Genomic DNA, 25,858 nt, shown 5'->3' with positions numbered 1-25,858 from the left:
AACTGCCCGTCCCACCCTGCGAGGGACAGAAACCCTCCTCCTGACCACCCATCTCCATCCCGTGTCCATGTAGCACAGCCTGCTGTACAGGATCATGGTGGCCCAGTGCTAAGCAGAAGCTCTCTGCTCAGCTACCCTGTACCTCGGGAGGGAGGGACGCCAAGCCCTACCAGCTGGCATGAACATACCTGACACAGGACGTCCATGGGCAGGTTCATCAGCCCAAGAACATTGCGCTCGTACCATGGGTCCAACATGCCAATGTAGTGGGAGATGTCATTGGTGCTGCTCTCCATCCCAGCCAAGGTGGGATCCTGAAACCAGACACACACAGGTCACACCAGGGCCCCCCTGCAGGCTCCTCACCCCACGCTTGGGGCTGGCGGAAGAGACACCAATGCTCCCATCAGCCTGCCCTTCCAGCCTCCTCGCACACTGCTCTCGGGGCCAAGCAGAGCCTCGATGGCACCATGAGCCCCACGGCACCGTGAGCCCCACAGCGAGCAGGACACCTACCACCTGTGCCGAGCCCCGGAGCTGCGGGTCCCCCAGGGATGGGAAGGGATGCATCAGTGGGGTCGATGGAGCCAAGCAGCTCCTCTTCACGGGGACGTAGAAAAACTGCAGCTTGAAGTACCTTGTCAGTGAGGGGCAGGTGCTCTCCTTGAGCCTGGGAGAAGGTAGAAGAGGGCTGGGTGAGCCAAGCCCTCCGGCATATCCCAGCAGGGGCAGGTACCTGCAGCCGGGTCCCCTGCACCGCCCGGCTCACCTGAGGTTGCTGTAGGCTCGGGCCACTTTCCCTGAGATGCGGTCAGAGCCAAAGACCACGACACGCAGTGTGGACACCTTGGCGTCCTCATCGTAGCTGAGGAAGGGCCGTCGGCGGAGGCTGAAGTGCCGCGGGGCGAGTGGGGCCGGCAGCCGCTGGCTCAGGACGTGCTGCGGCAGCGAGTGAGCGCGCCGGGAGCGTGCCGGGATGCGGTGCTTGGCCTGGGGGGTGCAGAGACTCTCGGCCCGGCGCAGGGGCAGCGAGAGCGAGCCCGTCTCCGGGCAGTCCTTCAGGTCCCTCCTCAAGACCAGCTGGCTTTTGCTCTTGAACAGTTTGTAGATCTTGTTGGTCAGCGTGTGTCTGTATTTGTGGTGGGTCTTCTCCACCTTCAGCTCCGGCCTGCCCACCATGTCCAGGGAGCTCTCGTCGCTGTCCTCCGCGTACCCGCTGTCCATGCAGTCCTTTAGGCTGGACACAAATGACTTCAAGGACTTTCTGGAGACCACCGTCAGCTCCGAGATGGAGTCCCTGGAGGTGGTGAAGAGGGACACTCGCGAGGGCTTAGATCCCTCCTCCGACAGCGCTGAGTACACAGAGTCTTTGGAAATGGCGGAGATGGGGGAAAGCAGAGAGTCCCGCTCGGGGGAACAGCCATCGGTTTCCACCTCCTCCTCTTCTTCGTCCTCCTCCTCATTCTCTGAGGCCATGGGCTCAACAACGCTGCACTCTTTGCTGAGGACATCATTGAGGATATCTGAAAGACAACCAGAGGGAAATCGTGTCTGGCACAGGCTCCAGCATAACCACTGGAAATGTGATGACCCCAGACAACACCACCACTACAGAGTTGCCAATGCTCTCTTTGATCCTGCATGGTTTCAAACAAGGAGCTGAAAACCTCCTACTGAATGATTTTAGATTTCCATAAGGTGCTCAGATGCAATGCAAAACAAAACATGTTTCTCTTCCTGAGGTCACATTCTGTTTGGGTTCTCGAAAGGCAAAGACCAGTTGGGGTTTTGCTTCCTTCCTACACAGATTTCACAATGCACTCACGTCTGATCCGGGTGTAACTGGAGGGCAGGAGGAAAGCAAGGTATTTGGGTAATGAAACCCGAACTCACCCCACTGTGGGCTGGCCTCCTGGCAAGGCTGAGCTCACTGCAAAGCCCAAGCCAGAGTTCGTGTCCAGCTCGCTGGGGCCAGCAGACAACGAACACTAAACCTTCACAGGAACAGAAAAGGTCTTCCAGGAATGGGGAAGCCAGAGAGATCAGCTCAGCAGAAGGGGAAGCCACTGCTTCCCCTGCAAAACTGCTGCGGCCAGGCCAACAGCACGGCAAAGGCACCCGCTCCTGGGCCATCCCTGCTGTGGGTGGGGGAAGAGCTGTAACGTCCAAGGGGTCTCAACCCCACAAAGCTCTGACACCTCAGTGTCGTCAGGTTTTTCTAGCAACAATTATTTCCAGGGGACAAGCAAGGTTTATTCCTCACAGAGGAGCTTTCTACCAAACAAGGTCTCCATCCTACCAATATCCCCATGGACTCGGGTGCGACGAACCTCTTCCAGCTTGATGCAAGGCACAACTTTGCCCAGGAGATTAAGTCCTGCATGATTTGTCTCTGGCAACAGATGTTCTGGGGCTACCAGCGTCTTTTGCCCACCGCTCAGAGGAGGGCTTTTGCTTGGGATCACAGCAGGTGTCATGCCCAAGCTGATGCCCACATCCTCTCCCATCTAGGGGACACTGGCATCCCCATGTTACCTCTCCCTCCAACACCAGCAGTTTGCTCCTGGCTCTTTCATGCTCCGGCCGCAGTTTGTGTCATGCACCCGGCTGCACGTGGCAGCCCCAGCCAGACTGAAACGCTGCTCAGCCACCCCTGCGACGGGGAGCAGAGGGCTACGGTCTCACTTGGAGGCACTGGGGATCCCCCCTCTGCTTACCAAAGTTATCCTGATCCCAGCTGTAAGTGTAGCAGCGAGTGGCGGGGACAGGGATGGTGTGGAGCTTGCGGGGCTGAGCCTCACCTGGGAGGAGAGGAGGGAGAGGAGTTAGTTTGCAGGGAACCCCGATACGGCTCCCGACAGCACTCCTGGCTGGTGGGAGATGCCACCCAGCCTGTGCACATGTTTTGGGCAGCCCAGGCTATGCAGAGCACTGATGCTGCTGTCATTATCCCGGTGAAGTCACACGCAATTGGGATGATGGGACATTTCACACCCTAAGAGCCATCAGGCATCACTTGCTGCCATCAGTTTCTGATTTAATGTTTTCATCTCACCCACAAAAGCTGGAGAATTATTTTTTTTGTTGTTGCTGGTTTAATTAAAGATGAGAAACAGTTTCTGGCTCATCGTGTGGTTATGAAATAGGACCTGGGTTGGTGGGGTTTTTTTTGTTGTTGCACTAGGTTGAAACTTTGCGCAAAGGAGGGCTTTGCACTTCAAAGGGCTGGCTCCCAGCACCCACAGCACAGGGGAGCTCATCGCCGCTGCAGGGGCTGAGCCGGTAGGAAACCCTGGAGGAAAGAGGGGCACAGGGGGGTTTCTCACCCGCGATGGCAGGAAAGGACGCGGCCCCAGCAATGTCCCGCAGCATGGACTGCAGCTGCTCCCGGGCTGGGACAGGGTCGCTGCTGGCGGCTGCGATCTCTTGTGCGTCGGCGGCGCTGGCGTAGATCTCCGAGAGCTCTTCCAGTGTCTTGGACTGGGGGGAGCAGAGCCAAGAGGAGAGACTGAGGGGGGGGTCCCTCCGCAGAGGCAATGTACAGGTCTTTGGAGAAGGTTACTAACTACACCACTGGGCAAATCTCTCTCCCTCCTCTACCTCCCACCCCTTCAAACCCCAAAATATCTGCAAAGAAAAAAAGTGTGTTTCAACAACCTATGGGCTCATCTTCACAAGTTTTTGCCCCCACCCCAAACTCCAAAGCAAAGTGTTTCTCTGGTCATACAAACATTTTTGCTGCATTTCAAATCCAGGGGCTCTTCCTCTGTCCACTTAGGGATGGGGAAAGGAGTAAAAGGCAAGTTACAACCCCCCCACACACACATTTCACAAAACAGAAGTGTAGACCTCAGGTCTAACCTGAGAAGAGAAGGGAAAGACGTGTATTTTTTCCTACAAGAGGTGTTATCAAAACATTTTTTCTTTTGTCAATCAAATATTATTTTGGTCAGAAAATCCACCAACCAACTGCATGAAAGCGTTCCCAACTGCATCGTGGCATCACCAAAGTCGAAGCTCCCTGAGCCTACCTTCAGGAGGTGGTGCAGGCTGTCCAGGTCGCAGCGGGTGCCGAAGTTGGCCTGGTAGAGGTGCTCGAGGAGCATGACGAGCGTGGCGTGCTGCGGGTGCTCACTGGCACTCAGCTTCTCGGCGATGGACAGGAACTCGCTCTGCACCTCGGAGCGGTTGAGCAGCAGCACAGTCCTGGGGACGAGGGGACACAGGGGTACAGCGGTTAGGCCAGGCAGACAGGCTCAGGCACTGGTGGCACATGAAACTCTTGGACAAATTTGCACTAGAGGGCAGTGTCCTCTCACGTTAGTCACAGCCGGAGGGTCTCCGGGCTGTGCAGGGATGCCAGATCCAGATCGTGCCAGCCTCAGGCAGGGAGCGGGTAACGGATGAGCATCCTCCATCCCACCCCTCGGCACCATTCCTTGCACCACCTCTCCTGCTACATCTGCCATATCACCAGCCCAATAATTGTTCATTCAGCCACAGACAGGGCTCCAGCCCAGCAGTCAGTTGTCCAAACTGGACATCCAGCACAAGTAATGAAGTGGGGACAGAAAATGAGAGTGACCCCCAAAACATCTTCCCCCTGCAAGGTGCAGGTCAGGGCATCACTTCTGGGCTTTACGGAGAAAAGCCACATCCTTCAGCTGCATTTTTGCTCTGGATCACAACATGAATATCCACAGGTTTTGAATTCCCAAACCTGCAGTCTGGACAGCATGTGCTTCTGTTCATGGAGGAGAGCAGTCCACCTCACTGAGCAAAAACGGCTCTGAATTAAGGGTGTGCTCTGGTGTGCTCAGTTCTAGAAAGCTCAAGCAATGGATACAAGCTTTCAATAAGCGCAAGGTCCAGCTTGTGTACAGCTTTGTGCCAGGTTTTCAGGGCTTTTTGTGCAAATATAGCCATCCTGCTGTAAGCCATCGGTGGTTGCACTTGCACCAGTATAACCATGTAGAGCAGGGGAGCTGTACTGGGAAAGCAACACAGCAGTACCAGCACAGCTGGGTGGGATACAGGTGCAGATCCAGAGCTGTCACAGCGTGAGCAGAGAAGCCAAAAGAGCAGGACACCCCTCCTGCACAGAGCGGAGGCGGCTGTGCACGAAGGACTGTCCCTGGGGCTGGCACTGCAGCCAGGAAGGGCACACACCGCCCAGGCTCATTTTCCTATTTACAAATGAGGTGCCCTGGCAGGAAGAAAGGTTCAGCCCTTGAATAAGGTGCAAAGTCTGACCGCGTTCAGAGCTGCAAGGCTTTCATTAATTGTTGCACTGGGATGGACTCGCTTCTCGCCCCCATCAGTGTGGTGGCTCCCAAACACACACATCAAAGCATCTCCTGACTTCTCCAATGTGTGCCAAGATCAGCAGCTCCCTGTAGAGAAGACTTTGCCTTCCCCGGCTGTTTTCACCCAGATGTGCAGCCCTGCAGTAAGCAGGACTGTGGGATAACCAACATGGGGAGCCCACAGACCCCAGCCCACGGCCATGGAAATGCCACAGCCATTTTCCTTATCCCTTCCCACAGCTCAGCCCAGCTATCCAGCTCTTCTTCCCAGCACCCACCACTACACCTTTGAGACGTGCTCGCTGCAGCCCCACTGCTGCTTAAGCACTGTGAGACAACAGGGATGCGAGAGAATGGCAGCACCCATGGCCACACTTACACGGTGGAGCTCTGGTAGTTCTTCACAGGCAGCCCCTGCTCCGTCCTCACCAGCCTCTGGAAAGAGATTCCTGGGGTAGAGAGCAGAGGACATGAGATACGGCATCACTGCAGACCACTCTGCTTCAAGAGCACATCAACTTTATCTCCTAACATGGTCCTGACGTGGCTGAGCCGCTGCCCAGAGCAGGCATGGCACCACCAAAAGTCCTGATGGGGACTGGGTAAAAACCCAGAGCGATGAGAAAGAAACCAAAGGACAGGACGGGAGAGCTGCTCCATCCCCAGTCCCTTCTGCCCCACCACTGATGTGGGATGTGAATTGCATGGATGATATTTAGCAGCTTCTGCCACTTGCTTTAGCCGCCCCAGGCCCTGGATCTCACTTATGGGCAGCAGGTCACTGCCACCCTCCCTCCCGCAGGGATGGAGCCCAGGGTGGCCCCAGCAGAAGAGAGGCTGGCGTGGGCAGCCCACGTCCCTGGATGCCATCGGGAACCCCAACCAGGTGACATCGGATGGAACTGGACTGGGTGGCAACAGCAAAGCCCGTGTCACCCCCAAACAGCAGAGGGACTGGCGTACATCTTAGGAAAGATCTTATGGCATCAGCAAGATCCAGCACCCTTATTACTGCAGGCAGCCACATTCCAACCCCAGCTGCTGCTCAGCACCCACGGTGGGGACCCAGCACCAACAGGCAGCTCACATTGATCCACACAGGCCCCTCGATTACGGCAGCATTCACCCCTCTTGCAGAGGCATCAGCCTCAGTTTGCAGATAAAAGCTATTGCATTCTTGGCAAATATTGACAGCAGCTTGTTCTCAGTTAATATTTACCCTCATCTCAATAAAAAGCTTTTGCTTCAGCCTCGCAGCATGTCACGGAGGCTGTGCACCAAGCGTATGAGGTCCAGGCCAGCTTTCCAGCTGAGGACACCTTTTCGCAGTTCTTGGCTCCAGTTGGGGGGAGAGGCCACGGCGAGGGGCAGCACTGGGCTCCCCAGCCCTGGCAGGCCAACACCTCCCACACGGCATCTTTGGCATGGGTGGGGGAATCTCATGTGCTTGTAGGAGGGGAAAAGCTTTTGGACCAAAGTCCCCAGCTCAGACAGCCCCGGGCACCGGTGACGGTGGTGATGGCACAATAGCAGGACGTAGCAAACCCCCCGTTTCCCAGTGGTCTGTAAAACACGGCCCCAAATGGTGTCACAGCAATAAATGACCAGAAAAGAGCTGGGGAAGTCCACAGCTGCAGCAGCATGGGACGTGCATCCTCATGTCCACGCTGGTGCTGCAGCTCTGAGCTGGAGGCTAGACACAGCACAACAGCCCAGCCAGACCTTGCCTGGTGGCCACAGCCACTTATGCTGGTGGAGTCTTGAGCTGGGGGTAAATCAGCCAGTCCAGTGTCAACACTGCAGAGTGTTTGGGGTTTTTCTAATATTTTTGTTACTTTGAAAGCATCTTTCATCCCATCTGCACCTACAAGCTCCCATCTCCACAGGATGTTGCTGCCATGACAATGACCCTGCGTTTCACGTCCCCATCAGGGCTCTCCAAAGCAGCTGTCTGGTTTGAGGACGGGGAGAAGCATCCCCAGACACAGCCCACGTACCCATCTGAGGCACCCAGTCCCACTCAGAGCCGGTCTCACTGCCGCAGCCCTGCACAGGATTAAACAAGGGCTGAGATCCGCTCCGTGTGATAAGAGCTCTCCATAAGCCACCAGAAGACAGGCAGATTAGGGGAAATGGCCTTTTAGAAATAATTGGAAGAGCTGCTCCGTTGGGAACAACAGGACATCTACGAGGAGCCCTTAATTAAAAGGAGCACCGCTGCTGCTGATAGATGTGCCCAAAGCCGTATCACAAGGTAGTGTCTCAGCTGTAAAGAAAGAGCCGGGGAGTCTCTCAGCCCTATGGAAATCTCCACGCAAGGGCAGGCTCGAAGGCTCCAGCCACCTTGATGCTGATGAATGGACCCACTGTTATCACCCCAGTTAGACCACTGAGCATCTCAAACAAAGCCCAGTGCTGGGCGGGAGCAGCCAGCACGTGCTTTGCCATGGAAAAGACCCCTCAGACTGAAAGGCAGCCAGGAAATAGTTACACATTTTGCTAATCCACACTGGTCCGGAGCGGAGAGCCCCTGGGCTGCTCCCACCGCCTTGCACACAAGGCAGCCACCAAAAACACAACCCTGCCCTGCTCCTCCAGAGGAATCTGGTCTCACCCTGTGCTGGACCACCAGGGAAAATCATCCAAAGGTCCTCACCTCCTGGAAAAGCTCAGTTTTGGGATGCACAAGGTAAGCGTGGACACCACGCTCAAGGGATTCATGAAGCACGTGGGGTGTGAGAGAGCAACACCAGGAGAGGCTCAGGAACAAACACAGGGCGGTCGTGGCAGGGGGTGTTTTTGGGGAAGCAGCACCCGTAGCACATGAAAACCCCGCGGCGGGGCAGTAATGCTTACCGGGGGCCTTGAGCTCATCGCTGATGAAGGTGAGCAGCTCGCGGAAGATGTTACAGTAGGGCACGGGCCAGGTCAAGAAGCTGTGGTATACACTGGCGGCTTTCAGGAGCAGGTCGGAGCCGGGTGGGAAGTGGGGAGCCTGCGGGGGACGGGGAGGTATGGTTAGAAAAGGGAGCAAGGACATGGGCCTCGAGCACTGCGTACAAACTCGAGGGTTTAGGCTGGAAGTGGGAGAAGCAGCGGATGGGAGCAGAGGTTCACCCCGTGACACCCCATCCTCTCCCAGAGAAGGGTCAAAGGATCCCCCCAAGGTGCACAGCTCTGAGAAATCTTCATCCGCTCTGCACCTTCCCATCCTCCCGGCTGTGGATCACATGCCAAAGCCTATATATAAATTTCTTTTTAACAACCACAGATCCATACAGATGAATCGCATTACAGCCCGTGCTTTTGCAAGATCTGGCAGCAATGATTTCCTTGGGATAATGATGCATTGTGCTAATAATAATAATAAAAAAAGTATTTCCTGTGAAGGCTCCACTCCTTTTCATTAGTGCTGTCTATATATTTTGCACAAGTATAAAGGGTGATGAAAAAAATTTGCCTTCTCTGCACAGAGATATTGCCCGTCTCCCTTTCTGATTAGCCCATCTTTGAATAAAAAGATTAAAAACACTGACGTTCATTTTTTGTCTCTCAGCTTGTGCAATGGTTCCCTGCTCCTGATCCCTGTAGATTAATACAGAATCTTTTTTTTTTTTTTTTTTTTTTATGAATTGATCAAAGCAGACCGTGATGTTTCAAACAAAAGCCACCTTGATTTCAGTGACCGTCCAGCATAGCTCCAGGGGGCCCTGCTCCCTGTGTCTCCCCAGGGGCTGGGATCAAGCCACGTGCAGCAGCCTCAGGACTTACATACAGCACCGCATAGTAGAAGAGCAGAGCCAGGGGCGTTACGAGATCGTAGTCACACTTCTCCTGCACCTGTAGGAAACAGCCCGAGGGCAGAAGGATGAGCTGGGCTGCTCGCCCTGAACCTTACCCGAAAGCATCCTTGAAGGTGCCAGGGACTCCCAGACAGTGCAGCCGAGCGCCCAACCCGCACCATCACATCCCCGTCCCCAGCAGATTCCCTCGTTTCCCTGGGAAAATAACCCCTACAGCCCCCGTAACCCACACCGATGGGACAGGCAGATCAGCACAGACTGCCACTCTGCCCTCACCCTCAGGAAGCCAGATTTGGCCAAGCTCCACGCCCTCCGACGCTTCTGATCCTCGCAGAGTTGCGTGACATTCTATTAAAGTGGCTCAAAGCAGGCAGTTTGGAGAAGCAAGCAGGCAGCCCAGCCCCTGCAAGGGGCTCGCAAAGCTCCTTGCGTGATGCAAACTATGTATTTTTGTCCCAGCCTTTGCCAGTGAAGAGCCAGCAGAATTATTTCACCGAGGGACACAGGGATGGCTCAAGTATACACTTGCAGACACTGTCTCCCCCTGTTTATGAGCACACCATGAAGTGCAATAAACCCTCATGTAAAGCCTAATCTAATAAAACACTCTCTGCAACTAGATCAATTTAGGGGTAAAAAAAAAAAAAAAAAAAAAAAAAAGATTTAAACTGAATCATGCTAATCTTAACTTGTACCTGTTCTGCAGCCTGGCTGCTAAACAGTCTTGCTTTCCCAAAAAACAAAAGCCAGCATCTACCCCATCACATGAATCCCAGCGCTGAGGCTTTAGGAAACACATCACTGTTTCCTGCCACATCAAGGGATTCCTCCGAGGTCTTCCCAGCCACAGCCTGGGGTGACCCTGCTCGACTGACGACGCCTCGAGCCTCTCCAGCACATGACAGAACCGCGACAGGCCGATACAATCGACGCTGCTGCCGTTTCGCCTCCCCGCTGTGCTTGACCTGACTGTCGCCTGCCAGGCTGCTACGCAGTGCAAACCCTGCCCGTGGTCCCCAGCGTCCCAGCTCCGCTCCTGGCCCTGCAGGAAGCCTGGCAGAGCCGCAGCAAAGTTTCCATCAAAAACAACAGGAAACCTTCAATTTGCTCTGATTTGGACTACCAGCTCCCAGCTTACGCTGGGGGAAGGTCTGGGGAAGGCTGGCTCCATCCGCACAGCCCTACGACCCGGGCTGCCCCTGCACGGCGGCGAGCAGCGCTTTGGGAAATCAAAGGATCTGCGTTGCTGCCTGAAGAGCAGGTATTGGAGCTGGGGTTTTCCCTTGCAGTTCCCACGTGCTGAAATCCAGCAGGATACACAGGACTGCTCCCGCCAGCATTTCGGACCTGCCGACCCAGCATCACCCACCTCCAAGCTCCAGTGCTCCAGCAATACCTTACCACAACCTTAAATCGCCTGCTGAGCTCTGCAAAACTCCACTTTGGGCAAGTCCCGGAGCTCATGCCAGGTCAAAGCCCACAGCCCTCCCCGGCAGCCCCAAACTCACCTCTTTGGCCTTGCAGAGGATCTTCTCCACGAGGATGAGGTAGTTGCCGGCATCTCGGCTCACCAGCTCCTGCAGGCTCCAGCAATTCAGGCACAGCCCGGCTGCGGGGGAGACAGAGCCGCCATCATTCACTGCCCCGTTCAAGAATGTCGCAGGAGGGACGAACAACGGGCAGGGGTCAGGGTGAAGGGGTTTGCTGTCTGTGTCAGATCACGGCAGAGGAAAAAAACCTCATGCCCTCACCCCGGACAGATCTAATCTCAGCGAATGGTGCTTATCCCAGGGGCATCGCTTTGTACCCGAGCGCCTTCGTGCTCACACAGCCCAACGCGCTCAGCGGGGTTGGATGCTTCTCCCCCAGGGAGGGGGGGCAGCTGACATGCCTGTGCTGCCACGTGCCCGCTGCAGAGGCCAGGGGGATGTGCACGGCATGGGCGGATGCCCACCTTCGGTCTGCCTGAGCACAGAAAACCCACTAGCACGACCCCTTGCCCTGCCGCCCCCAGGCTCAAACACCCCAGTGCACTATCCCAACTATAACCTCACTCAAACCCTGCAAAATTCAGCTCCCTGCCAGGCACCCATCCAACCCCCTCCAGCTGCATCACACCTGAGGGAACATGCTGCATCCCCCTGACCAGCTTCCCCACACCCTGGAGATGCACCATCACATCAGCATCACTGTTAAGCCTGCCCAGTATTTATTGCATCTTTTAGCACCTTCAATTTTTGATTAAATGTATTAAAACCCCACCAGATGATGAGCCAGACAGAGAGGAGAATTGCCATGCAAAAGGATGGAGAGTCCTTCACCCCCTGGCCTCCATCCCCAGACATCTGCCTCTCGCTGCTGGGACCCGACCAGTGACAATGGCCCAAGGTGTTTCCCGAGGCCGTCGTTTTTCTTGGCGGTCAGGGCCACCTCCCAGATGGTCTTAGAGGAAATGATCCGCGTGAAGGCTGCCGGGCGCCTCCATTCATCCCGGTCCCGCATCCCAAGGACAGAGGCAGCACTCTCCAGCTCTGGATCTGCAGACCAAGAAGGGAGGAGCATCTCCTCCCCCTCCTCCTCCTCCTCCCTCCCAGGGACCCAGGTACTGCACACAGCTCCATGGAGAAAAGTTATGGGGAAATTTCAAGCAAACAGCCTAACAAATATCCAAGAAAGGGCCAAGCTCACATCTCCCCCATCCCATGTTGCCATGGATTCTTTCACCAGGGTGGGCACAGCGCAGACATCACACACAGCCCACGGCACAGTTCAGGGGTTGCTGGCACTGCAGCTCTTCCAAGCTCAGTCCAAAAGCAAACCCAAGAGAAACAGAGAATCTCTCCCTGCAGGGAAGTTGGGCTAATGATCAGAGAAGAAAAAGAAATACAAATCCAGCCGCTCTTCACTCACACGGTCTATTAAGGGGCACAGAAACATAAACAACAACCCATGCGTGTTGGCTGTCGCGTTGGAGCTAACAAGGAAGAAATAATGCCGCGAGCTGGCAAGGGGACAGCGGTATTTGTCACAAATCTACAGGTCACACTGGCCGTCCCTCCAATATTATTCCCAGCTGCAGAGGCTACAAATTCATCATAGACATGTAAATGTCATAAAAATACCTTTACAAACCTTCTAGGTTTTAAACAAGATTAATTTAAACCAGGGGAGAGGTCTGCTGGGACCCAGCTAGGAGAAAGACAATGGCAAAACAAGCAAAACTAATGCAAAAGTTAAAAAAACAGTCTTCACTCGCCCATCCTCCATGGACAGGCGTTGGCTCACCAGGACACACGCTATTTCTGTGGCTTTATGCCTAGCTTGTAGCTGAATTAACAGGGCAGGAGCCGTTCCCCACGGGAAAGCCCCCCTGCTGCCATGCAACTTTTTACTTTCAATGAATCAACATTTTCCAGCAGAGAAAGCTCCTGCTGGAAAGTTTCCAAGGAGCTCAGATGCACTTGCTGTTAATTACAGCTGCAATTTTTAATTTGCCTCTGGTACTCCCGGCATCTTGCCGGCTTTGCTGACACCCGGACCGCAACCTTAGATCGTGGTATCTTGTCAGCAAAGGCATAGCCACAGCGACCCGGTAATTCAACGATGCTCTGGTTTTCCTTTGAGCCACTTTCACAAGTCAGCGTAACGGCACAAAGCCACGGCTCTGCCTAGGAGAACTCCGGCAGATTGCTCAAATAAATCAATATTGTCCCAGAGCGTGGCATCCTCCAGGGAAAGCCCCAGAACCTGTGAAGTAGTCAAGAGAGCAACTGGCCCAGCAGAAGTGGTCAGAGCTGCCAGGAGCTTTGCTGACCTCGGCAAGAAGCGACTGGGCTCACGTGGCGCTTCAAAACAACCCGTCCTGCTTCGCCCAGGAGGAATATTTCACCCAGGAGGAATATTTCACCTGGGACAAGCCGTCCCGCTGCAGCTGCCCAGGGCAAAGCCTGGCCGTGCAGGGCAGGATCAGCGAGAGCAGCGGAGCCCAGCTCCGTCGGGGCACATCGCCAGATGAGGAGAACGCCGCTTCCTGCGCGAGCGTAACCACAAATACAAATAGCCCAGCAAGACGCAGGCTCTTTCCTTCCTCTCACTTCTAGCGAGGGAAGAGGAAATTGCGGCGGCAGCGGCTCGCTGTGTTATTCTGTGCTGAATGGGGCAGAGGGAGAGGCGCTGGGGCTGCTTCCCAGGGGAGGAGCTGGGGCAAACCTGCTGGGAACAGGCTGGGGACGGGCCGGCAGCAGGGACGAGGGCTCGAGGGAAGCGTCTGACAAATATAATTTAGACCTGAGGTCTTGTGACCCATTTTTGGGTCTTCTACAGGCACTGTGTGCTGAAGCACAAGGATGCAGCCAGGTATATTTGAATAACATCGCTATAAACAGAATTTCTGTTTAACTCATGGTCATGGCAAAATCCTGGGATTATGCTGGGATTAAGCCAAACAGTGCTGGGAGGCAGCAGGCTACCAGGGTCTGAGCTCCTAAATTTGGCAAAGTAGCATTAAGCAAAGACACACCACAGCTGCGTCCTTCCTAAAAATAGTCTCAAGCACAAAATGCAGCTTGGAAACCCTGGACACAATAAACAAAGACCATGTAACAAAGCAAAGTGTCCGGCCCACCAGGAATCGGACGGGGGATCCAGACCTGGGTGGGAATTCCCTTCCCTACACGCACAGTCCAGGTCACAAGCAGGCACTTTCCAACCACTGGGAGAAAAATTAGTCCCTGAAGCCACATTCCCTGTATCCAGACTAAAATGGTTATTTGGGCACTAAGGGTGATGCTCGTAACGTGCCCAGGTCAGGAACAAAACCCCCAAAGTGACATTAAAAGCAGAGAGGAGCCACCCACTTGCAAGCACCCTCTCCATCCCTCTGCAGATGTCCTGCACCCGCCTGGGACACAGCTGGGTGCTGCGGTGGGACCCAGGGCCCTTTATGAACTGCAGAGCAGCACTTGGTTTATTCCCAGGCCAGGGAGAGGCTGCAGGCAGGTGAGAAACCAACTCCAGAAAGTTTGATTTGCAGCTGCTCCTCCATCTCAGCACGCCCGAGCAGATGGTCCGTTGCTGGTTTGGTGTAACGGTGAATCGTGCCACCACACCAGGTCAGGGCACAAGTCACAGGGACAGCTCAGGAGCTGTGGTTTACACCAGGTCAGAGCAGCACAAGGCATGAAATCCAACCTGGATTCGTTCCACTGTGCCAGCTATGCTCAAAACCGGCAGCACCAGACCACGTCGGACACCCTCCCTGTCCTGGGGCGGATGAGGGTAGGATGCACACTGAGGGCACGCAGAAAGCTCAAATCAGGCTTTCTCCTGGACTTTGCACTTGCACTTTAATTCCCAAAGAAACATTTCTCACTATGAGACACAAGGGAGGCCCCAGATCTGCAGGGTGTACACAGCTTGGGGATGCTCTAGGATGTGCAAGGGGTGGAAAGTTCTGTGTTGGTGGGGAAACACTTCACCTCACTCACCTAAGCCCCTAGCACGGCAGGTTTGCAGAGCTCAGGCAGGTGCCTCTGCGCTAAGGGAAGTGGGAAATAAAATCATGCACACAAACTGCTCAGTGCCTTAAAGGAGAGCAATCCACACAGGAGCTGCGGGGTGATCTCCAGCTCTGGAGACGTGGAGATCAGCTTTTAAAGATGCACATTGTGCAGGCGGAACAAACCAGAACTTCACCTTCCAGCCCCTAATCCTATGAATCTGTCACAAGAGGCACTGGAGACCTCCCAGGAGGACAGTGGGAAGCCCCACAGCTAAAAAACTGCTTACATCTACCCTGCCCTCATGCTCATCCATCCGGTTTTCTCCACTAAACCAGAAACCCAGCACTATTTATTTCTTCTTTATACATGGAGAATGAGTCAGATTTATCTGCCAGCAACACAGGCAGCCCAGTGCCCCGGTCACAGGATGCCAGGGCTGCGACACATGGAGCCACAGCAGAAGCAGGTCTAAGCTGTGCTTATCCCAGCATCCCATACAGCATGCTTAGACTGAGCCCAACATGACACAGATCCAAAGCAAAACCTCCCTTTGGGACAGCAAAACCCACAGCAAAAGCTCCAAGCAGGGACCCAGCGCTGGGGGACCCCCGCACCGGGAGAGAGTTTGGGTGCAGTGCACGCTCTTGCTTTGATCGCTATCGGCGTCGATGAAGATGCCGGCAGCATGCCGGGAGCCAGGCGACAGCGGCACCGTGGGCGGCCTCGGAAGGATGAGGCTTCGCGATTTCTTTTCTGAGAAGTGTACCGAGATGCTGTCCTCCCAGAGCGGCTTCTTCCTGACCTCAGTGGTTGACATTTCCCCTCTGCCGCTCTTCATAGGGGGCAACTGTCAAGTCGGAAAAAAAAAAAGAAACAAAGCAGAAATACCACATGCCCAAGCTGCCTTCGCCCACGACGCTTGGGCTGGGCATCGGCTCCCGGTGCCGTCAGAAGTGACACAGTTGGAGGGGTGAAAAGCAGATGTCTCCATTTCCTTCCTCCCCCAGACCCACTCCCACTGTTTCCACTACACTCTCACCACAATAAGGTGGTTTTCTCCAAGGGACTGCCCAGAGGAAGGGCCAACTCATAGCAGTTCGTAAGCAGAGGGTTGTGGAGGTGCCCAAAGCACAGGGGACAGCAAAAGCCCTGCAGTCACAGCATCCCTTTGGGATGCATCCTGCGCTCCGCAGCAGTCTGACCTGCAGCTCCCATTTCCAAGGAGCTGCTTAGAGCCCCCTTAGGGCACAGCAGCACCTCCCAGGGCTGGAATCACCCCAAGCCCTTCCACCCAGCCCGGGCAGTGATTTCAGCAAGAAAATCTACCACAAGCCTGGAGAAATCAGTTCAAAGGTTAAAATTTGCAAGGTTTAGTAACAAGCACACTTAGAGCTTGAAGTATTTCAGCCACTGCATTTTGCTACTTGGTGACTAAGCTGGAGGATCCCCACCCCAGACTTCTGTTCATTCCCCATCAGGGTGTTGAGATGACTGCAACTGAGCAGGATCTTAAGCTTCTCTTCATCAGAGTCGAGCAGACTGAACTCCCCGGGTGCCACATGAGGGGTATCATCAAACACTCCTCTCCTTCTCCAGCTCATCAGTCACCTTCATCCATCCTCCCCGACCAACATCCTTCATCCTCTCCGGCTCACGTGCAGCCCCATGGCAGAGACACCAGCTCCTTCCCATCCCCAGGACTTTGCGGCTGCCCTACAGCCTCTCCAGCAGCTCCCCATCCACCGCGATCCTCCAGCCCCTCGTGCACCTCTGGCTCTGCAGTATGGCATCCCTGGCACCACCAGCAGCAGATCCAAGCCCAGCAGTCCTTCACCAAAGGCTCCCCATTTCACTGCTCACCAGCAAGAAAGAAAGGATTTTTCTTCCTCTGGCACACTCTGATTTGACTATCATCTCTCTCCAGCAACATGGAGTAAGGCAAACTCTCTGAAGGAATGAGATTCCGTGAGGAATGGGAGGTTGTCTTTCCTCGCACTTTTCTAACAGGGTTTTTTGGTGAGTCAGAAACAAGAAATTTTAATTTGGTTCCTCCAATAAACGCTGTAGTTCAGGACAGATTTTCTGTTTAGACCCCAGAGTCGACCACAGGCTCATCCAGGGTATAAATCTGTGTTGGCCAAAGCACTCACACTTCTCCTCTTTGCTGACTTCACAGACCTCAGCTATTCAGTCACTTATGCGAGGGGGGAAACGACGCATCGGAAGGGATTACTCACCCACTCTGGAGCATCCTCCTGTAAAATTATCACGTAAAAATAAAGCATTAAATAACTTAAAAATGAACAAAATTCTAGCAAGGTCTCAGCCCAAAAAGCTGCGATGTGTTATTTTGGTGTACGGAAATGGTAAAAAGGAGGAGAAAGCAAACAAATTGGGAAACAGAAGTGATATAAGAAGTTAAAAATGAGAAAGGAGAAGGCTACTGCACAGTTAAAAACAAAATGGAGGGATTCATTGACTGTATGAGGAACAGAGCCCTGCCATAAATAACAGCCTGGATCTGACACAGGACAGCAATAATTAAACTGTTGTTTTTAACACAGGGAAGGCAGAAGAACGGAAAAACATTTCTGCTCTGTTTTTGAAAAGAAATAGAATACACTGTTAAGGGATACAGATATATCTGTGCATTATGCTGTTTTCCCTACATCAATATGTTGCTGCAATAACGAAATACTTCCTACTCCGATTGCAAGGATGTGAAACAGCAGCTCCTCAAAGCAAGCATGTTAAAAATCAGCAGGGCTGGACAGCCCACGTGGAAGAGCACCAAAGGCATCAGCCAAGAAGCGCTGTCCCGGGGGCTGTCCGTAAGGAGTACCCCGGAGCACAGCAGAGCTATTACCATCACATTCACCGACAGCTGCGGAAACGGGGTTCGCTGGTCACGCTGAAGATTTCTGGCAACAGCACAAATGCTTTGATGAAGGGGAACTTTCTGATGTGTAAAATGCCTGAGATTCTCCCAGGAATGCCAGGTCATTCTGCCAAACCCCACAAAATCCACATGAAGAGGACTGAAAGCCAGCAGGCAGAGAGATGGGGGAAAATCCTTAGAAATGAGGAATCACTGGGCAGCACAGCTGCTCCCAACAGAGCCCACCACTACCCGACCCCTGCCCTGAACAGCCTTGTCTTTGCTTAATGAGCCAGAAAAATTATGAAGTCATTTTTTAAAGGCTACCCTACCACAAACAGCAGCACTGAGGGGCTGGGATTAGAGAAGGGCAGAGTTTGTGAGTGACACAGGAATTGATTAATTATAATTACAGGAAGAGGTGAGTTATGCGGCGCACAATGAACTGCTGGGCGAGATGGACTCCTTTGGGCGTGCACTGTAACGGTGCCAAACACGAGGTTGCGCTTCCAGGAACCAGGAATATGGGTCACACTTCAGAGCCTGTTTCCCAGAACGTGGAGAGACCAAAAGGACCTGGGAGTCCTGGCCGTAACAGCACGAACCAAGACCCAGCGTGATGCTACGGCATGGGGAGCTGGCATCCCTCAGGTGGGGTGAGGGAACAGGCACGGCGAAAGGGATTACTCCAGTATTTGGCAGCAGGTAGGATACCACCCGTGTCTCTTTCTTGACTTACAGGTAAACAGAAAAGCAGAGAGGGTTCAAAGAACTGCACAGACAAAAGGAAATCTGACTTTGACAGCCCCCCAAATTCATTCTATGTCTTTCCTCTACAAGAGGATTTGGGAGTGATTTAACCGCAGCCTGCAAGTGCGAGTATGAGGAAGAGAGGTCAAAACGACATTAAAAAACATTACTTCTGCTCGTTGGTGCTCTGACCTCACCACCACCATCCCAAATCCCTTCACAGCCCTCTGAACATTGCTCGTATCTTTATGACCACCATGGTATCTGATCTAGATTTAAATGAAGTCAATAACAATACCTCCACACTTGCTTCTGACAATGCGGCAGAGATTATGCCCATAGGTTTTGAGGACTATGTGCATCAAAGCAAGCCAAGGCTGGCTGATTACACAAAGGAGTCTTTCCTCGTGGGGAATGAAGACTCCTCCTCTCTCCAGCTCATGCATTGACAACTGGCAAGACACATGACTTGTCTGCTGAGTCTTTACATATGTAAGACCTAACATGACTTGTTTAGCATCTTGGTACGTCTTCCCAGTGCAACAAGAGGCTCAGGAAGACTGACTAGGTTGGATCCTCCCTCTAACTTTGAACACTGGAAGGGAGAAAAGGCCTCCAAGCCTCCTGTAGCACCAGCAGCTCTCTCACACCCGGCTGCCCATGTAGGTGAGCAGATCATACAAAGACAGAAGAACAAGCTCGTGGTTAACAGGTCACCTACCAGCCCATCTGCTGGAGACAGCATCTCTGCTAAGCCCATGTAGACATCTTTCCAGTGCGTGGTAGATCCTGTCCTCTGTACACGTGGTGTGCTGCATTTTAATTCATCTCCTAAAGAGAAAGAAAGAAGGAAGACAGTTAGTATACTATGGCCTTAGTTAAGTGCAAGGAAGACAGCACGGAAACTCTTCTACTGTAGTGCAGACAAGATGCTCCTGGTGAAACACCACCTCATTACTGCCTTCTGTCAACTTTTTCAACCCCAAAGCCAATGATGTGCCCTGCTCTGCTAGCTGTCATCTTCCCTTCTGCTCCCCCAGTCCATCCCAACCTTGGCAAAGAAAAGGAGGCGCACGCGTCCACAACCCGATCACAAGAGGCTGTGGGGCCAAGGCACCTTCCGCCTGATCTGCTGTAGGCATATCTGCCTTCTCACAACTTCCATCTGCGGGACAGATCAAGTCTCGCTCACGTGTTTGTGGCAAGGAGGTAATCTTGGGTTAGCCTCCATTGAAGATAACACTGCAAGACATAACAGCTGCAGCACCTTGCTCAGGTGGCAATCACAGAACAGCCCAGGCTGGAAGGGATCTCAAAAGATGATCTGGTCCAACCTGGGAAAAGTGACAGGAGAGCTCAAGCTCCTGCTCCTTGTGTTAGGCAACGATTGTCCCTGACAGCTCTAGTGTCCACTGGTGATGGTCACAAACCCACTCCCAAGTGCCAACCCTGTACCAGCCAGGAAAGCCTCCGGTACTGTCACCTCACTGCAATGCAGCCAACATGAAGAAAAGGTCCATGTGCCTTTGTGGCAACACAGGAAAATACAGAGGGGACCTCAGTCCCAACATATGAGGACATTGTGAAACTGCAGATTGCGTGCCTGGCCACAACCTTTTCACAACATGGCTCTGTGCGTCTCAGCTCTCCGCCACGGCTGAGGGCACAAACCTAAGCCCTGGGCTGGCAGAGACTGTGCCGGGGTGGGGGGAAGATTTGATCCCACCCAATTCATATGCATCTGTCTGTGACACCATGAAAATAAAAGCAATTTTCCCAGAAGGTTTACTTCTCAGATCTGCCCTGACCAGGAGCAATCAAAGAGGTGCCCAGGTAGAGATTCCCTCCTCCCTCGCAGTGCCAGCCCTGGCGTTCAGAGGGACCCTAGGGCAGGCATCTCTCCTCTCCCAAAGCACAGAGATGGGTCCATCCCACAGAATATTTGTCTCTTGGTTAGAGGCAACACAAATGCACAAAAAATAATCCAGGAAGAAGAAATAAAACCTGCCAATACTACAAAAAACACCTGCCAAGAAGGCCTTTGATTCCATCCCAGACAGCACATTCCTGTACCTATTGCACACGCCCATGCAGTTCCCAAAGCTACCCCAAAATGCTCCATGTTCTGCTTATTTGGTCAATGTTTGACGCTCAGGATTCAGCAGTGGCTGCGCCCATCACAGCTCCCCACCTCCACCCTGGCTGTGATCTCGGCAGAGGCTCCCCAGTCCCCCCTGCTTCGTGCACTCAGCATGACCACCTCCACCCACACTTAATTCCCAGCAATTCCCCCAAAAGGGCTCAGTAAAGCCATGTCCGGCTGCTGGGACTCCCCAAGAGAACAGCGAGGACAGCTCCAGCCCCACCGCATGGACCTTCCTATGCTGGAGAGAAACCACCGATGGCTCTAAACAGGTGAAAGCAAACCCACAACGAGGAACCACTGACCTGCCAAATGCAAGCTCTCTCCTTTACCCCAAAGACGCTCATAGGGTCCTGCCCCTTGTGCCCCGCTGCCACAGCCTGTTATTACGGTCTTCACCAAAAGTTTTATCCATCAACAGTGGGTGCGCAAGGAACGCACGAGAAACGCTCCGCAGCGGTGCTGAGGACTGAATGAGGAGGGAATCTGCACATCAGCACCTTAGTCATGACTTGTGGCAAGAGGAAAGCAGTGACTAAGTGCACAGCATGACTCATAAGGACCCTTTACAACATCCAGCTCACAAAAATACACCTCCCCGCATGTCAGCTTGTTTTAGAGCACAGCTCAGTTCTCGGAGGGGAACATGCTCCTCACCACACACTCTGGGCAAGCCCCGCACCAGCCCAGCCATCCCTTCCTGATGCCTCTCGCATCCCAGCTCAGAACAGGCAGGGAATTTAAGGACAAAATATGACAAAGATATTACCATTCTTTCAAACCACAAAACACATTCTTTGGTTGGTTTTTTCTTCCGGTGTGCTACGGACAACACATGAATCTAAATCTCTTCTCCCAAGGAAGTGCTTATGGAAGCATCTTTCATGGGAGAGGACTCTGTTTGTCCACCACAACTAAGCAGAAACTTTTCAACCTCTTCTACTGTTTATTCCCCAAACTCTCCCTTCCTTCCCACCACACTGAGCAAAATGACAAGACGGGACAGTTCTGGAGGACGTAATCAGACTTTCCAAGGAGCTCTGTTGAGCATCTCAAAACACTAAGAAAAACAAGCGTTGAGGTCAAGGTTTTTAATCAACGCTCTGCAATGGTTTATGAGGGTGTTGAGCAACTCTGCGAATAAAAAAATCTGTCCCTTCATCATCTTCCTCCAGCTGGACTCCTGGCAGCAGAGCTGTTAAACCTTTGGCAAAACTGCAAGGTGCAAGGTATTAGGAGCAGGTGGAAGGGACGGTGCAGTCACTGCGTGGTGAACTGCCTGCAGTCACGTTTCACAACACAACCAGGGCACGCTGTGAGCAGTCATGCCCCGGCACCCATCGGGGACACGCACGTGACCAAGGCTGGCTGTTGCTCGGCTCATTTCCAAGCAGAGCAACATGTTGCAAAAGATATGGGTTTCCCTGCCTTCTCCTCAGGTGTCAAGCACGCTTTCAAGAGAGAGCACAGCCACCACCCAGGGAAGAAAGAAGGGTTTTGGTGGACCAATTGAGACAAAACAGCAGGGAGGATAACAAGAGACCTTCCAACATCAGATTGTCTTAAGTGTTCTGACAGCAGCTTTGCAGGCTGCAACCACAATGCCCACACATCTGCTCAACCACCATGTGAAGCACCTAGAGATATTGCTCCTTGGAGGCAGGAACAGAGAGGACACCACAGCAGTTCTGAGGAACATCCTCGGGCAATGAGTAAGTATCACCCTTGGACGAGGCATTAACTACCTCTCTTTAGAAAGCATATTGGGTACAGAAAAGTGTGGCCAGATCAGCTGCCACTCCTGCTCTGCACAGTCTTGGCAAGAGCTGAGCAAAGCAAGCAGAAGGGCTTTATCCTACCACACATCGCTCATGCATCGGACCTCAGCCCTACAAAATCAAGCTAAGGGACTTCAAGCCCTGGATGTTCTCTAAGATGAGATTGGTTTCCCTTCTCCAGTAACTTTGCACTTTAAAAGTAGTCTCCCAACACCATGCAAACCATACAGTCACCATTTAAGAGGCAGAGAAGCCAATGTTTGGACAAATTAAGCAACAGAGAGTTGTGGTACAGCTGGGAGCAGAAGGCAAATCTCCAGCTCTCCAGGCACATTCCTTACCTCCATGCCACCCTCCTGCTACCTGCAGTATCAGCACAGTCAGAAAGGACTGGACTTCTCGCAAGAAGATAGCTAGATCTCACCTAGACAGAGTTCCCATCGCTTCACACCATACACCATACACGTAGCTGACCAGCCAAGATAAACACCTACAATCGCACGTCCCAAGAAACACCTTCCTCTTGTGTCTCCCACGCAGGACAGCTGCCTGCCATCAGTGGGGCGCATCTGCAGACCGCTCCAATGGAGGTGGCAAGAGGAACTGACAGACACCAAGAGGGGAACCAGGAACCTGGGAACCACAACCGCACCGATCCAGGCACGGAGAGGTGGCCAGCTTGCAAACAGCTCCAGGACACGGCAGGCAGAGAGCAAGGCTTGCTCTCGTTAGCATTACATCATGCTGGTTATGGCACTCTTAGCCACAGCAGTGACAACATTTAAGCCCTCTGGTTTTAAGAGTCCCACGTTCCCAGAGAAACCAATTTGCCTCAAGGTCTTGCCCCGTTTTCAACAAATGGCCGACAATTAGCAACATCATGGGCGTGTGGCAAAGTTGAACCTACCCCCTCAGAAGGCCTGATCACCCAAAAGGCACCCGATAATTTTCTAACAAGACAAAAAAATGATTAAAGTGAGTGAGAAAAGGCATAGCACACCAAAGCTCAGTTTGAAAAGTATATTAGAGCATTTGTGAAATTGTCCCAGCACCTTGCACAGATTCAAGATCTTTGGAGAATTTCCACCTGAGATTGCTTAGTTAGAAGTCTTCATTCATCTCTGTTTGTCACAGTTAAAAAGGTAAACAGATAAATTACAATTTTCCTGTTAACTGACAGCAAATGGGTAAACATTTATCCCTCCAAGGAAAGCAGGAATTTGCCGATCTTTGTTTTTAGATTTTCACTTGTTGTCCTGCTTTGAGGCACAAGATGTGCAAAAAATCCCAAAGTTTTCAAAGAATATGAAAAACCCCACCACCAACAAAAAAATATTTTCCTGCTGGGCTGTGAAGCCTGAGCCCGCAGGAAGCTCTCAGGGCGTCACAGCTCCCTAACAGGGGCTTTCCACTCAGCTGGGACAGACTGTGGTTCCCCCACTTGCCTTCACCACCCTGGGACCCTTCCCTTTCATGGCTTTTCTCCTGCTCAGCATCAGAGCAAAGGAGAACGCCTCAACTCCTTCATGGCCAGGATGACACTGCCCTGGGAGCAGAGGATCCCTCTGCACACAGCAGCCAAGTTGAGATGACTGAGGCCATTAGCAGTTCCCACACGGCTGGGACACAGCACATGAGAAGCCGAGTTGGGGGCTGCACAGGCTTTTCTGCAATGAGAAACGCTATTCTTGTTTTAAGGTCCACATGAGTCCTATTATCTCCAACATCCAAAGGACTTCTCTGATCTCCTCCTATAGTGCTGGGTCCCAAGATACCACCATTAGACAGGAACAGAGGGAGAGAGCTCTGAGATGAAGTCCAAAGCTGGTGTTCCCAAATAAAGTAGTGAAGGGAATTGGACCACCCCTTCCTGGGACACCAGTCACCTCTGATCCAGCCAGCAGGGCAAATCCCTGTCCACCCACCCCAGACAGCCCTAGTAGGATGCCCCGGGCAGGCACTACCCCAGCCAGCATCCTGCCCTGCTCCAATCCACTCCCCCCAAGAGAGAAAACCCAGGCAGCCATGTAATAAGCTGAGATTTCCCCTTCCATGATAGTAAATCCCAGTAGCATCTCCTCGAGACGCCCATGGGCAGGAAAGGACCTGGCTGAAAGTTCTCTAACCTTCCCAAAGGGGACCCTGTGGCGGGGAAGCAAGGCACTGCTCTGCCTCCACCGGAGAAAGCTCCTGGGTACCTTCAAGGCAGGATAACGCCCTTTCCTGCCCTGATTGTTCTAAGGCTGCTGGCTGAGCATCCCAGGCAGGAAATGGGAGAGGAAAATCAGCTCGTAAACATGCTGCCCAGGTTTGCTGACGATCACAACAGGCGGAGGGACACGGGCTGCCTCGCAGAGATGCTAACTCACAGGTTAGCGCGGGTCTGTGGCTCAGTGTTTGGCTCGCTGCTGCAGCAGGGCTTAGGGCATTGGGGAGGAAAGGGCAACAACTCTGATGAGGCTAAAGAAAAAAGGAACTTGGGCTGATGCTGTAACAGAAGGAAAACCACTTAATTGGGAATTAAAGCAATTGGACTCTAATTGCAAATTAAAGCAAAGAAGTCCTGGCAGTCTGGCGAAGTTCCTGCCAACTGGAAGAGGGGGAACATAACCCCCATTTTTAAGAAGGGTAAAAAGGAAGACCCAGGGAACTACAGGCTGGTCAGTCTCGCCTCCGTGCCTGGCAAGATCATGGAGCAGACCCTCCTGGAGACTATGCTCCGGCACATGGAAAATAAGGAGGTGATTGGTGACAGCCAACATGGCTTCACTAGGGGCAAATCGTGCCTGACAAACTTGGTGGCCTTCTATGATGGGGTTACAGCGTCCATGGATAAGGGAAGGGCAACTGATGTCATCTACCTGGACTTGTGCAAGGCATTTGACACTGTCCCACACAACATCCTTGTCTCTAAATTGGAGAGACATGGATTCAATGGATGGACCACACAGTGGATAAGGAATTGGCTGGATGGTCGCACTCAAAGAGTTGTGGTCAACGGCTCAATGTCCAAGTGGAGCCCAGTGACGAGTGGCATCCCTCAGGGGTCGGTACTGGGACCTGTTCAACATCTTTGTCACCGACATGGACAGTGGGATCGAGTGCACCCTCAGCAAGTTTGCTGACGACACCGAGCCGTGTGGTGTGGTCGACATGCTGGAGGGAAGGGATGCCATCCAGAGGGACCTTGACAGGCTCGATAGGTGGGCCCGTGCGAACCTCATGAAGTTCAACAAGGCCAAGTGCCAAGGTCCTGCACATGGGTCGGTGCAGTCCCAAGCACAACTATAGGGTGGGCAAGGAATGGATTGAAAGCAGCCCTGAGGAGAAGGACTTGGGGGTGTTGGTGGATGAGAAGCTCAACACGAGCCAGCAGTGTGCGCTTGCAGCCCAGAAAGCCAACCATGTCCTGGGCTGCATCCAAAGAGGTGTGACCAGCAGGTCGAGGGAGGTGATCCCGCCCCTCTACTCTGCTCTGGTGAGACCCCACCTGCAGTACTGTGTCCAGCTCTGGGGGCCCCAGTACAGGAGAGACATGGAGCTGTTGGAGTGAGTCCAGAGGAGGCCACAAAGCTGATCAGAGGGCTGGAGCACCTCTGCTATGAGGACAGGCTGAGAGAGTTGGGATTGTTCAGCCTGGAGAAGAGAAGGCTCCGGGGAGATCTAATTGCGGCTTTCCAGTACCTGAAGGGGCCTACA

General features: G+C 53.1%; 1 protein-coding gene across 3 annotated transcripts in view; it reads right to left on the bottom strand.

Annotated features, from left to right (window-relative positions):
- Positions 1 to 25,858, bottom strand: part of PIK3R5 (phosphoinositide-3-kinase regulatory subunit 5) — a 67,513-nt gene that overhangs the window by 8,800 nt on the left and 32,855 nt on the right. For 2 of the 3 annotated variants that reach the window (XM_075770517.1, XM_075770519.1), the window contains exons 2-12: positions 18,960 to 19,069; positions 10,618 to 10,718; positions 9,078 to 9,146; positions 8,163 to 8,301; positions 5,686 to 5,755; positions 4,032 to 4,206; positions 3,327 to 3,480; positions 2,718 to 2,801; positions 770 to 1,523; positions 517 to 670; positions 189 to 314 (exon numbers count right to left, since the gene is read on the bottom strand). In XM_075770517.1, coding sequence (XP_075626632.1) covers positions 189 to 314; positions 517 to 670; positions 770 to 1,523; positions 2,718 to 2,801; positions 3,327 to 3,480; positions 4,032 to 4,206; positions 5,686 to 5,755; positions 8,163 to 8,301; positions 9,078 to 9,146; positions 10,618 to 10,718; positions 18,960 to 19,056 — 1,923 coding nt within the window. In that variant the 5' untranslated portion in view covers positions 19,057 to 19,069. Of the gene's footprint in view, positions 1 to 188; positions 315 to 516; positions 671 to 769; positions 1,524 to 2,717; positions 2,802 to 3,326; positions 3,481 to 4,031; positions 4,207 to 5,685; positions 5,756 to 8,162; positions 8,302 to 9,077; positions 9,147 to 10,617; positions 10,719 to 18,959; positions 19,070 to 20,686; positions 20,826 to 25,858 lie in introns of those variants that run through there. The other variant, XM_075770518.1, reaches the window with a different exon arrangement.

Source organism: Balearica regulorum, chromosome 18 (assembly GCF_011004875.1).
Source record: "Balearica regulorum gibbericeps isolate bBalReg1 chromosome 18, bBalReg1.pri, whole genome shotgun sequence".
Classification (NCBI taxonomy): Eukaryota; Metazoa; Chordata; class Aves; order Gruiformes; family Gruidae; genus Balearica; species Balearica regulorum.
Note: the sequence above shows the minus strand (reverse complement) of the source record. Positions and strands in the feature narration are given on the sequence as shown.